Raw genomic sequence first — 12,780 nt, forward strand, 5'->3', positions numbered from 1 at the left:
GCACAAGGTACTGGAAGGCACCAAGGCAGCAATTGCAGCTCTCCCCAGAGCGGGTGGAGGGGACTGGCCCCTTACAGTTACTTGCTCTCCTCTGAGGAGCCAGGGCTCCCCTTCTGTTCTCTCCTCCCATGTCTTGGGAGCTGTATTCAGGAGGCTGCTACTCGCTTGCTGTAGGAGCCCTGTGCTTTGGCTGCCAGACCATGGTGGCTCCTCTCCATCTGAACCCACCTGGGACAGGCTTTCAGAGTGACCTGCATGGAGTCACCTCCCTGTATCCATCACGCTGGCCTTTGAGGTGTCCCCCCTGGGGAAGGACTTGGTCCTTCCTGCCAGGGTGAGCTGACTCCAGAGCTCTTCCAGTGGTGGCTTGGGGCTGACCTCTACTGACGGAGCAGGCAAACGGCTGCAGCAGAAGCTGTTGGAGGAGGAGTGCGGGGTCTGGGGCCTTGCTGCAGCTGCCTCCTGGTGTTGAAAGCTCAGGAGATACCTCCCAGGTGTAGCCTGCGGGATACCTTGCCCATTCCTGCCTTTCTCCACCCCTTCCCTATTGCTCCGCTCAGCACTTTCATTTTCTGCTCAGCACTTTTCATTTTCTGCTCAATCTGTTCATTTCCCCCCCAGAGCTTCCCCTCAAAGGAGGTTACACAGAGGTGGGGAATGTGCACAGAGCGCTCCTCTGTGCTGCCCCTGGCTCACTCCTGCTCCCACCTCGGACTTGTACAAGCAGGCGAGAATGGAGGGATGGACACGTAGCTTCTGCCTCCTCAAACCTCCTCCACATTTCCCCATCTCATTCCATCTTCATGAAGTAGTTTTCCTCCCCGCCCCTTCCAAGCTCTACTGGGCAGATCCTTCTTTCCCCTTGGGCCTGGTGTGCAATCCCACTTCTTTAACAGTTTCCTTCAATACAAACCCATTTCAGGCCATGCTGAGGGGGCACTGGGGAATTCTGTCTTTCACCACCCAAACTGCTCTCGCTGTAGTTCCCAAGGGGAACTGGGAAGTGATTCCTGCTGCCCCTCAGATGTCAGAAGCTGCTTTCCTGAACCTCCCTGGGTCTGATGGGAGCGTGTGCCATGGCCCAGCTCCCTCCACCCCCGAGGTACAGACACATCCCCTGGTTTCCCAGCTATCCCTGGCTGCCCCTTGGGGAGTTCTACAGGACAGAAGTGGAGAAATGCAAATCAATCAATTAAAATTTATTTCTAAACCCATCCAGTGGCCTCAAAATCAAGAGTTTTCTCAGTTAAAAGTGTTTTCTCATTTACTCATAAAGAAGCACAAGGAAAAGTGTCGCAGGAGGCTGCAGCCTCTTTTGTCCAACACAAAAGCAGGTCATTTTCTCCTGGGCTCCAGGAAGTGGCACTTTTAACCCACAGGGAAGTAAGAGTAGTCCCAGTCCCAGCACAATCACACATCTGGGGTTTAAAACCACGCGTGAGCAGCTCCAGCCGTGGCTGAGCTGCTGCTGCTCTCCTCAAACGCTCTGCCTGGAGCCTTCCTCAGGGCCCTCTGCACCTGGTGTGAGGGTTTCCACCTGCATCACGTTGTGGTTCCCGATCTGAACCATTCGGGCGTTCTGGATGATGAGGGGTGGGATCCCTCCTGGACCTGGCAGCACGTTGTAGTGGCCTGATGGGGGCTGGTCAGGAGGAGACCCCATGCGAGCAGGCCCGAGGCCACCTCCAGCCGGGGACCACCACTGTCGGGGTGGTTGCTCCAGCAGCGGGGGCTGTGTTGCTGAGGGAGGGATGGAGCCAAGGTTGAGGGCGGCCACGTTCTGCAGCATTCGGTGCCGCTCCTCTCGCAGCTGGAGCTTCTTTCTCTGCAGCATGTCCCACGAGTCTTTCTTCTCATTGATCCTGCTGGTGGTGAAGGTGTTCTGCACCGTCTTGGAGAAGCCAGGAGATTTCTCATCCAAGGGTGTCAGCCCTCCAAGCACAGCAGGAATCTGACCCCACTCCAAGGGGTTCTCCTGGGGTATAAAAGGGATGACTGAGTCGCCCTTGGATGGATTCATGATGGACTCCATCAGAACAGTGTTTGTCTGAAACATGCAGAGGTCGCACGGGAAGTTCTTGGTCAGCAGAAGGATGATGAAAGCAGAGTTTTCCATAGCATCCTGGAAGCAAGTCATATGGCTGCGTCCAGCAATGGCAAAGTTCTCACAGAGCGTGGCACCATTGGGCACCCCCATGTTCTCCAGCAGGTCCTTGACCCGACGGGCAACAAGCTCATCTTCACTGGCATGCAGGACAACAAAAGTGAAGAACTTCCCACCATCCAGCCCCAGTGTGGGAGCTGGTTCCGCAGTTTGGAGAGGAGGAGGCCAGGCAGGAGACGGGGATGAATGGGAGCGCAGGGGATATGGTGAGCTGGAACGAGGTCCCTCAGGAGGGGGAAGAGTTGAGGCGAAGGAATAGGTAGGAGGAGGAGGAAGTGAACGGGTTGAAATGGAAGCAGATGCAGAGTTAGGAGGAATGCCTCCTGAAACGTGGGGCTCCTCCATGGACACGTGGGCAGGACCAGTGTCCACGGCAGCCCTTGAGGCAGGAAGCCCTGTAGATGGTTGCTTTTCACCTTGCTTTTTGTCTGTGTTTTCTTTCGGTGCCTGAGGTTTTGCTGCCACTGTGTTGGAGACATCGCTGCTTTCCCCAGGTTGGTTCACAGCACCCATCGTGGGCAGCTCCATGTCAGGAACTGGGACTGTCGGATGGCACGAACGGGCCTGTGGAGCATTCATTGCTTGGAAGACTTGGGCAGGCTGAGAGCTGGGGCCGGGGCCGGAGGCTTCCTGCAGGCCATGGCTCTGCCTGTCCCCGTCAGGCTGTTGTGCCCACTCCGGGCAGGAGGCCCGGCTGTGCAGAGCAGCTGTTGGTGATGCGCTGATCTCCAAGTGGCTGGGGAAAGAGAGGTTCTCCAAGGAGCTTTCCACAGAGTGCAGACTCTTTGGGCTTGAGAGGCGTGAGAGGTCTGAGTGGATTCCTATCTGCACCGGAGAACTCCTCACCATGTACTTTGGGGTGGCTGGAAGGAGAAATCCGGCTGCATCAGAACTCAGCATCTGCTCTTTGTCACCTGAGCCCACGCTGGCAGCAGGGCCGTGTTCTCCCTTGTCCCTGGGTGGAATGCTGTGGAGTGCTCCCGGCACTTCCTTGCTGGCGTTGCGGGCTTCTCTGGCAGCCTGGCAGGCCTTCTCCATGGCTTCAGGGCTGCACAGTTTCTCCTTCCCCAGCGCCGTGTAGATCTGTGCCAGAAGCTCCATGGCACCTGCATCTAGCTTGGGAGGCTGCAAATCCTCCCCATCTTTCTGTGCTCCTGCAGCACCCAGTGTGGTCTGGTGGACATACTGGGCTGCCCGGTTATCCCTCAAGACATCCAGACAAATCCTTGCCTTCGTTTCTTGCCCCAGAGCAAGCAGAATCATGGCTTGCAACAATTTGCTGCTGGGCCTGAATACCAAGTTCAGTTTATGTTTGAGGCTCAGGAGTTTTTCTGGAGGGACCCGGGATAGAATACAAAAAACGTCCTCAAAGCTGGGCTGGAGCGGGGTGCTCTGCGCCATCTCCTCAGCTGGTGGCCTGGACCAGCGACCAAGGCAGCATGGATGGAATAGGGGTTTCCCAGCACCTGAAGGGTCGTTTCTCTCCGATGCTCTGGCCACACGGCACGTAGTGCACGAGCAATGGCTCTGTGCTGCTCAGGAGCTCATCCCAGAACTGGGCGTCTCTGTCTTGAGGAACCTGTGAGGAGAACACAGGACAACATCCAGAACTGGTGATGTGGGGAGCTGGGGGGATGCTCCAGCTCCCCCTCGCAGCTTTAAAGTACTTTTGCATCTCTCCAGCGCTTGCAGGTCTGCCGGAGCTCCACACGTTATCCCAAGCCTGTTACTAAGCCATGAGCACGTTCTCTGCGTTCCAGTCACATTAATTACAACCGCTTTGAACTAATTGCTGCACTAATAACGCGCTGGGGTAAATCCAAGCGTCTGTTCTCCTCCAGGCAGCCGGCTCCAGACTCCTTGCGATGGGCAGTGAGGAATGAAGCACGCCTAGAGGAAGCCCATTCAGACTCCTCCTGCCACGAGGGCTGTAACCCACGTGCATCCTCCTCCTGGCAGCCTCACGTCACTGTGGACTCTGCCTCTCCCTCTGTTCCCGAGCCCTGTTGAACCCTCGCACTCACCTGGCCTCTGCCCAGGGCGGAACGGACCGGCAGGACTCGTCCGGAGCGGGGCCGCGGGTGCCTGGAGGGTCCCCGCTCGCAGGCGCTCCCTGCGCCCGGCCGAGTCTTCCCTATTTAAAGGGGAGCGCAGCAGCCGCCCCAGAACCGCTGCGGACGGGGAAGTTTCCCGTTCCAAAGGGCGCTTTTCTCACAGAAATCCTCCCATTGCCCAATGCGGGAGCTCAGGCCGCGCGTGAGGAACCTGGGGGCTCTTCCCATGGAAACCTCCCGAGCCCTGAAACGGCCGCACGAGGCGAGGGCGGCCCCGGGAACCCCCCGCCCCCGGCACCTCGGGGCTGCGCTTCCGCCCCTTGACTCACCGCGGAGCCGGGTCCCGGTCCTCGCCCCTCGCTCCGTCCGCGCCCCCGGCCCGGCTCCGGGGGTGCCCTGTGCGGCGGGGCCGGCTCGCCCCGGTGCCCGGGCCGGGAGCGATGCGGGCGGCCGGAGCCGGCAGGAACACGAGGAAGCGGGGAGCTGCCACCTCCTCCCCCCCCGGAAGCTTTGCATCCGGAGAAGCGGCTCTGGCCTCTAGCGCTGGGCTGAGGCGTTACCGACCGAGCCCCAGGGTCCAACCCGGCCTCGAGCCCTGCAGGGATGGGGCAGCCACAGCTTCTCTGGGCACCCTGTGCCAGCGCCTCAGCACCCTCACAGGGAAGAGCTTCTGCCTAAGAGCTCATCTCAGTCTCCCCTCTGGCAGGTTCAAGCCATTCCCCTTGGCCTGTGCCTACATCCCTATGAAGTGATTCATTAAATGCAAGCTCGCTCCCAACTCAGGCTAAGGGAGAACACAGCAATGCCCCTTTAGACACACACACACAGACGTGGGTAGTTCTTTGGACACAGGTCATGCTTTATTCTGATGTCTGCTTGCCCTTATTCCAGCCTTGGGACAGGCATTACCCAAATAAGTTACATTAGAAATGATTACAAAGCATTGTTCACTGGGAAAATATCCAGCACTTATCAGCCCTGTTTTAATAGCAGGATATCCTGGCATTGTGGCAGAGAGACTTCTTTATGGCTGCAAAGCCTGCATGGAGTTACTCACAAACAGCTCATCCCTGAAGGCAAGATAGTCCCTTGCACATTGGCATGCTTGAAGGAAAATCCCACCTCGCTCAGTGGTTCTCTATGAAAGAAAGGGTTGGATCCATAAGGAAAAGTCCCTTTTTGAGGTGGCCTCTTCTGCCATCCGGGGCTGAGCCTCTCTGGAAGCACAAGAGGCAGAAAGGAAGGTAACCTGGAACGTGGATGTTTAAAACTTGCCGGAGGAGGTCAGGCCCAGCCTCCTCTAGAGCAGCTTGCCTGAATAAAACCCAAATCCAGCATTAAAACTAAGTGGAAATCACTGCTTCTCTCCCACAGCTTGTTTCAGCAAGAGCCACCCCTTCCCACGCACCTGGGCTGACTTCAGAAGCCAAAAGGACAGGGAGGGCCCCATCTTCCCTTTCAGGGCAGCAGCAGGGTTTACAAGGAATAGCAGATCAAGGTATGGAATCAGCCCACTTGGGTTTGAGTCTCCTTCCAAACTACATCTCACTGGAGGCTCAGCGAGGGAGCAGGAGGCACTTCTGGCACATGATTAAAAGACCAAGTGATGTTCTAGCCAGGGAGCCATGGCCACAGGAGCTGGAGTTCTTCAGAGATCCTCCTCTGGTGCTTTAGGTTTTACCTCCTTTGCAGCCAGTGCCACCTCTGCATCTTCCTCTGCCTTCTCTTCCAGCTTCTCCAGCACTTCACCCTCTTCCCCTAGGATCTCGTGTGCTCCCTTTGGTTCTTCCGGGGTCTCAGCCCCCTCCTTTGATGATGTGGCCTTTTCCAGCACAGGTGATTTTATTGGAGGCACCGAATCTTTCTTCTGCTGCTTTCTGCTCCCCTGTGACATGGTAGCTACTGCCCTGAAGGGCCCCACAACCCAGTTGAGAGGAGTGTTCTGGGTTACATACTCAAAGAGCACATCTAGGGACCTTCGGGCTTCTGCCACCCGGTCCTGGCTCCGGGTCAGGGTGGTGCTGGAGAGGTCCTGGAAAGACACAGCACTGGCAAAAGATCTGTGGAGCTTGTGGATATTTCGAGTGGCCTGATGCACAGCTGCTTGGATGTTGCTGGGCAGGCCTTGGATGCTGGCTTTCAGGTTCTCATAAATGGGTTGGAGCTGCTGGGTGATGATATGCAGCATAGTTAGAGTCCGTGACTCTACCTGATGGGAAAGAGATAGAGCTCAGTTACTAGAGCAGGTGAGATGCACCAAGAGGCCTGATTAAATGCCCCCTGTAGGGATACCTCTACTTGGGAGGCAGTTCTGACTTGGTTTCCTTTGGGTTGGGTGAGGCTCCAGTCCAGCCACAGCTGACAGAGCTTCTCCTGCCCATCCAGAAGCTTCTGGCCAACCTCCCCTTTCACAGACTCAATCTGATAGGAAAAATGAGAGGAAGAGCTGGACTGCAAGCACACACAGAGCAGCACCAGTGCTTCCCTCCCAGGGAGGGAGCCGAGGTGACATGCAGCTGGTGGAGCATGGAGGAAGAGCTTCCATCTGGCCAGCAGGGCAGGAAGGCTACAGACAGGAGGAAAGAGGGAAAGGCAGGTTTGTACCAGTTTTATTGCCAGCTGGAGCCGGGAGAGAGTCTCCTGGGTGCTTTGCCTGAGGCGCTGCAGTTTGTGCAGGGAGAGGTGGTAGGCTCGGCGCCGCACTTTGGTCGACAGGGAACCCAGGCGCACAAAGTAACTCTTGTTCTGCCTCTGCTCCTCCACAGGAGCCATCCCGGGTCCCTCAGACGTGGCCAGTTTACCTGGAGGAAACAAGAAGAGAGGTGTAGCTGTGCTCCACTTGCCCAGCTGGAGGGGAAGAGGTAAGATCACCCATTGAGAATCAGAATTGAGGCTGAAGCGTGCTGTGCAAACAGGCGAGGTCTGTTGTTGCTCAGATGTTAAAGGTATATGTTGGTCCCTGCTCAACATGCTCTCTTCAGATAAGCAGACTTTAGATAGGTTGAAGCATGTACCCACGGGTTTATTTGCCTTGAGGCTGATGGGCAAGGACCAGCGAAGCAAATGCTTGCTCTGTCCCATGCCACATGGAGCTACCTGGCTGCTTCAGAAGATGAGCCCTGCAGTGTCAGGTGCTCTCTAGTCAGCTGCTCAAGGACTTGCATTTACAGGCGCCAAGCAAGCGTTTTCTCACCTAGTTCCTCCTCTGTCATGGGGAGGTAGTTATCCACCAGGTCTTCTGACATACCCAGGACAGCTTCCACACCACCTCCCACTGCTTGGCTCACTGCCTTGGCTTTGCTTATGCTGTTGGTCACCACCGAGTTGGTCATTTCCACACCCTCCTGGAGAGCCTCTTTGCCCTGCTCCAGGGCTGTGTTGATTTTGCTGGTAATGGTGCCATATGCAGCATCCAGAGCTGTACTGACTGTGGAAGTGACCGCTGATTTGGTCTTCTCAACACTGTCTTGAACAGCCCCTTTGGTCAGGTCCATGGCTTCAGTCACCTTATTGGTCACTAGGTCCTTGGCACCCTGGGCAGCCTCTACAGCAGCACTAATAGTAGAAGCAACAGCAGACTTGGTCCGTCCAACACTGTCTTCTACCATGTGCTTACTGAGGTCCACTGCTTCGGTCACCTTGTTGGTCACTAGGTCCTTGGCACCCTGGGCAGCCTCCACAGCATTGACAATAGTAGAAGCTACAGCAGACTTGGTCCGTACAACACTGTCTTCCACAATATGCTTACTGAAGTCCACTGCCTCTGTCACCTTATTAGTCACAAGGTCCTTGGCACCCTCCACTGCTTCTGTCACCTTGTTCGTCACTAGGTCCTTAGCACCCTGGGCAGCCTCCACAGCACTGACAATAGTAGAAGCTACAGCAGACTTGGTCTGTTCAATGCTGTCCTCCACCATGTGTTTACTGAGGTCCACTGCTTCAGTCACCTTGGTGGTCACTAGGTCCTTGGCACCCTGGGCAGCCTCCACTGCTTCTGTTACCTTGGTGGTCACCTTGCTGGTCACTAGGTCCTTGGCACCCTGGGCAGCCTCCACAGCATTGACAATAGTAGAAGTTACAGCAGACTTGGTCTGTTCAATGCTGTCCTCCACCATGTGTTTACTGAGGTCCACTGCTTCAGTCACCTTGGTGGTCACCAGGTCCTTGGCACCCTGGGCAGCTTCCACTGCTTCGGTCACCTTGGTGGTCACCTTGTTGGTCACTAAGTCCTTGGCACCCTGGGCAGCCTCCACTGCTTCGGTCACCTTGGTGGTCACCTTGCTGGTCACTAGGTCCTTGGCACCCTGGGCAGCCTCCACAGCATTGACAATAGTGGAAGCCACAGCAGACTTGGTCTGTTCAATGCTGTCCTCCACCACGTGTTTTGTGAGGTCCACTGCTTCGGTCACCTTGGTGGTTACAAGGTCCTTGGCACCATGAGCAGCCTCCACCGCACTGTTAATAGTGGAAGTGACCACTGACCTGGTCAGCTTGACACTGTCCCCAACAGCATTTTTAGTGAGGTCCACAGCTTCAGTCACTTTATTGGCCATTGCTTCTCTTGCCTCGCAGGCAGCATCCATAGCAGATGTCACTTTGGTGGAAACCAGCTGCTTGGTGTCTGAGATTACCTGCAACAGTGAGAGGCAGAGAAAGTGACTTTTTTTTTCCCTGAAATAGGTTTTCCCTCCCTGAAGTAGCTTTCCCATATGGCTAAGTTGTGCTTGTAGCCTTGGGGGAGAGCAGGAAGTCTGTACACTGTATTTACATGGACATGCTGAAGGCATCTCTCCAGCTTTCATGAGCTTACAGTGCCTCCTCTAGCCCATCCCAGGGCCCGAGCTGACAAAGCAGTGCTGCTGAAGTTTCTTTCTGTATCCATAACAGTTCCATCAAGCAAGAGACAAGTCACAGCTTCCCATAAGGAAAAGCCTTTCCTTTACCTTATCTGCTGGCTGTTGAAGAAAAGGCAAGTTCTCCTCCAGCTGATCCAGTCCTTTACAGGCATATTCATTTACAAGTGCAACTAGAAAATACAACAGGTATTAGTTTATTCTTCAGTTGGGAGAGGGCCTTTTTACCCTACAATGGCCAATCCAGGATACTCATGAAAGCAAGCTCCTCCCCAGATAATCTTTCTGAGGTGGGTGGCTTGTTGGAAGAGTGAACAAACCCTACAGTTAGGCAGCTTTAAGTAGTCTCCATTTTGCCTTCTCAGCTTTGTCGCTATTGGCGGCACATTGCTCCAGTTGGAGTGCAATACTTGCCCTGGGCAGGTGGGATTATCAGCCTAAAGGGTTGGGATGAGACAGACTGAACTATATCCAAGGCAGACACTGCTACTACCAGTTGGGATGCTCCTAGCTTAGAGAGATGAAGAGCAGGGAGGTTTTGGCTGGTGAACTAAAGGAACCACAGACAAGAGGCCAGTCTTTGTTGTGTCCACTGAGCAGCTGGCAGCTGCCGAGTGGAAGACTCGGTGCTACAATCAACTAGAACAAGGTGCTATAGGAGGTAGACACCACCCAACAGACACATGAAGTTCCCCTCCCCACCTCCTCATCTGTGTAGAGAGGGTCACTCCTCACTTACTCTGCGGCTCCAGTTGGTTCAGGATGGGCTGTGCCCCCCCAACCACGCTACCTACTGCGACAGCAGCCACGGTCTCAGCCACACTGCAGACACCGCTGAGGCAAGGATGGGTCTCCTTGGTATAGTTGTAGGCAGATGAGACCAGGTTAAAAGCAGAGTTGAGCAAGGGCAAGCTGGTGACTCGATTGACAGCACTCTAAACCCCAAGAGAAATAAATGACATTAGAGACCCAGCCTCAAGCTGGGAGTGAATACAAGCCATGGGTCTATGCAGAAAGGTCCTAAGGAGATATCCAATTCATCTCCTCATCCTTCTTAAACTCAGAGTTGAAGAGACTCATCCAAAACCTGATAGCAAGGCAGTGACAAGCCAGGGTTAAAAGTTCGTGAGCTCTGGGCTCATGAATTCTGAGTCACTCCGAGTTTCAGCACCAAACCCAGATGTGGAAATAGGGCCTGTAACAGCTCATGTGTCAGAATTACTTGAGCAGGCCCTGAAGCTCTCTTGAGCTTCTGAGCCAACCGAGTTTAGATTTAGCCACAGCTCCATAGGGTTAATCTTTGTTTTGAGGTGCTGACAGGCATTAGCTCACCAGTGGGCCTCAGCAGGGAGTTTAACTGTTGCACGTTAGAGTTCTGTCTGCCCTGGCACCTACCCCTTGCTGCTGTTCCTCAGCCTTCAGCAGGTCCTTTTTTGTGGTCTTCTGTGATGCCATAGTGAACACAGCTGCAGCTGAAAGGAGAAACAAGAGTAGGACAGCATATTCATGTAGGACAAGGACTGTGCTCTGCCACCTCCCTCAATCCCCAAACAGCCAAATACTTTCAATAACCATCCCACTTATTTAACTGCTGATAACATTTATCTGGCTTCAAAGCAGCAGGTTAGAAGTGGGCGAGAACTCTTATCTGTCTTGCATTTTGTGTGTGGTGGATTCACCCTGTCTGGATGCCCACCAAGCTGCTCCTTGGAGAGCAAATGTAAGTGAGGAACCACTGGAGGTTGTCTCACTCGATTACTGTCCTTCTACGAGAGACTGACTGGAGATGCTGAAACAGCAGTGGGCTTCTTTCACCTTATTTCACCTTTGATGTTGATAGCCCCTCTCCTCTGGAGTATCCCTTGCAAAGGGCACTGAACCAAGAGTCATCTGGTGACCCCACTCTGCCTGTGTTCATGGTGGGGACCCTCTGGCACCTTCCCTACCACTACCAGCTCCAGCCAGAGGGGCAGATGCAGCGCGGGGAAGGACATGAAGATCCTTTGAAGCTTTCCTGGTGTTCTCCTCCTGCTGCCCAGTGAAGCAGGGAATCTCTCCTCACTTCCTGTGAAACCAAGCCTCAGCAGTGCTCTCATTACATCATGCCATAAAGAACATCAAGTATAAAAATGATGCAATATCTTCAGTGGGTATTGGCTTCCCCAGCACAGATTTAGGCTGGTATCTGGACACTCCAGTATCGGGTGATAATCCAGGATTGCTTCTCATCCTTAGCCAGGCACAGAAGGGATTTCAGCATATTTGCTCTGCAGTGCTTTTCTCTCCCGTGCCAGTGAAGCCCTATTCTTAGAACCGCTGTGGCATTTTCCAATGGAAAGCCCCCAAACCAAAATTCCTCACAAACTGGATTCCCAAGCCAAGCACTGCTCCAGGCTCTGCCCCCCAAAACTTGCCATCTGGTTCAGGAGGAGGCCATTGTCTTGCTTCTTGTGCTCTTTGCCTTGTGTAAGGGTTTTATTTTCCTGTGCAAACAGGAACAGAGAGCCGGGCAAGAAGTAGTGACACAAGCACTTTTCAGGCCTGGCCCTTGGCTGGAGCCTTCTCAGGAGGGCAAATCTTGCTGCTGCTGCGTGAAGCATGCAATTCATCAGTGTTTTAATGGGGCACCTAGTGCTCCGTGTCTGCAGCAAAGGGGTCCCAGGCACTGGGACCTCCAGCATCCCAAGGGAGAGGCTTTAACAGCCCTGCAGAAGCACAGCTTGAACTCCAGCAGCCTGGCTCCAAAGCAAAGCAGGGCTTGAACAGAGTCCCAAAGTCCACAGGCTTTGCTCACTCACTGCTTATTCCTCCTGCTCTGCTTTAGGGCAAGCTGCTTGGTGTTTGGGAAGCTGAGAAGGCTGAATCAGCCTGCAGCCCTGTCACGGGGCAAAGCACAGCTATTTCCACAGCACTGCAAACAGCCCCTTTGCTGAGTAAAACACTTCTAGAAGGGTGGGAGAAACTCAGCTGCAGAGCATCTTACTGGCCTTGGTGTCAGGCACACCACAGCCAAGAAAGGAGAGGACTCTGGCTGCAGCGTAAGTCAGAAGGAACTCCTCATCTGATGGAAAAACCAGTTTGAGGTTAGAACCAACCTCTGAAGTACTAGGAGCCTATCTTAATTATGGATGCAGCCGTGTCTGATAATCCTTGCAGCACAGTCATGTTAGGGCATGGTTTGCTCTCCTCCACGTAGGAGGGATGAGGTGTGTTGCAATGCCAGTATCTGTGGGGCAGGCAAATCTTCCTGAGCCCACAGCATGGTTTTAGTTTCTCTTTTCCCTGCAGAAGTGCTGAGCAGACCTCATTTTCCTTCTGAGCCTGTAGGAAAGCACAGTGCTGGGCACTTCTGGGTGAGCTGCTTCAGGATCCGTTGAAGGAAGGCACGATTTCAAGCCAGTTGCAAGGGGGAATCCCAACAGAGAGACCCCCCCCAAGTGTGGGGGGAACCACCAGGCCAGAGAGCACAAACAGCATCGCTGTTTGCTTTGGATATAAATGACAAGCAGATGGTTTCATACCATTGCTACGTGAGAAATACTAGGTCACTACTGGAGAAAGCTGAAACAGGCAGTTTCAGCGAGATGAAACTTCAGCACCCATTTCTGGCACGGCAGAATAGCTCAGCTGCTGGTCCTTGCCCAGTTTGGCACCAGTCTGAACTGGGTGAACCAGCAAGAGCAGCAGGTCCGACTGTCACAGCCAGTGC

The 12,780-nt window shown here is 54.3% G+C and overlaps 2 protein-coding genes across 10 annotated transcripts; both read right to left on the reverse strand.

Moving 5' to 3' along the window:
- Nucleotides 1-1,184: 1,184 nt before the first annotated feature.
- Nucleotides 1,185-4,594, reverse strand: TICAM1 (TIR domain containing adaptor molecule 1). The gene is made up of 2 exons (XM_057418714.1): nt 4,548-4,594; nt 1,185-3,743 (listed from the first exon to the last, which is right to left on the reverse strand). The coding sequence occupies exon 2, from the start codon at nt 3,563-3,565 to the stop codon at nt 1,478-1,480; it is 2,088 nt and encodes a 695-aa protein (XP_057274697.1). The 5' UTR covers nt 3,566-3,743; nt 4,548-4,594; the 3' UTR covers nt 1,185-1,477.
- Nucleotides 4,595-5,653: 1,059 nt separating this feature from the next.
- Nucleotides 5,654-10,701, reverse strand: LOC130604289 (perilipin-4-like). Of its 9 annotated transcripts, none has more exons than XM_057418697.1 (8): nt 10,467-10,701; nt 9,811-10,006; nt 9,162-9,244; nt 8,484-8,849; nt 8,364-8,417; nt 7,412-8,219; nt 6,511-7,019; nt 5,654-6,427 (listed from the first exon to the last, which is right to left on the reverse strand). In XM_057418697.1, the coding sequence occupies exons 1-8, from the start codon at nt 10,524-10,526 to the stop codon at nt 5,867-5,869; spliced, it is 2,637 nt and encodes an 878-aa protein (XP_057274680.1). In that variant the 5' UTR covers nt 10,527-10,701; the 3' UTR covers nt 5,654-5,866. The 9 variants fall into 9 exon arrangements, with proteins under 9 accessions (XP_057274680.1, XP_057274679.1, XP_057274674.1 ...); XM_057418696.1 differs by having other exon boundaries at nt 7,412-8,020; nt 8,144-8,165; nt 8,232-8,849; XM_057418691.1 differs by having other exon boundaries at nt 7,412-8,417; nt 8,496-8,849.
- Nucleotides 10,702-12,780: the final 2,079 nt, after the last annotated feature.

Source organism: Pezoporus wallicus, unplaced genomic scaffold, assembly GCF_028554395.1.
Source record: "Pezoporus wallicus isolate ANWC-B61680 ecotype Strahan unplaced genomic scaffold, APGP_CSIRO_Pwel_v1 contig_14027, whole genome shotgun sequence".
Taxonomy (NCBI): domain Eukaryota; kingdom Metazoa; phylum Chordata; class Aves; order Psittaciformes; family Psittacidae; genus Pezoporus; species Pezoporus wallicus.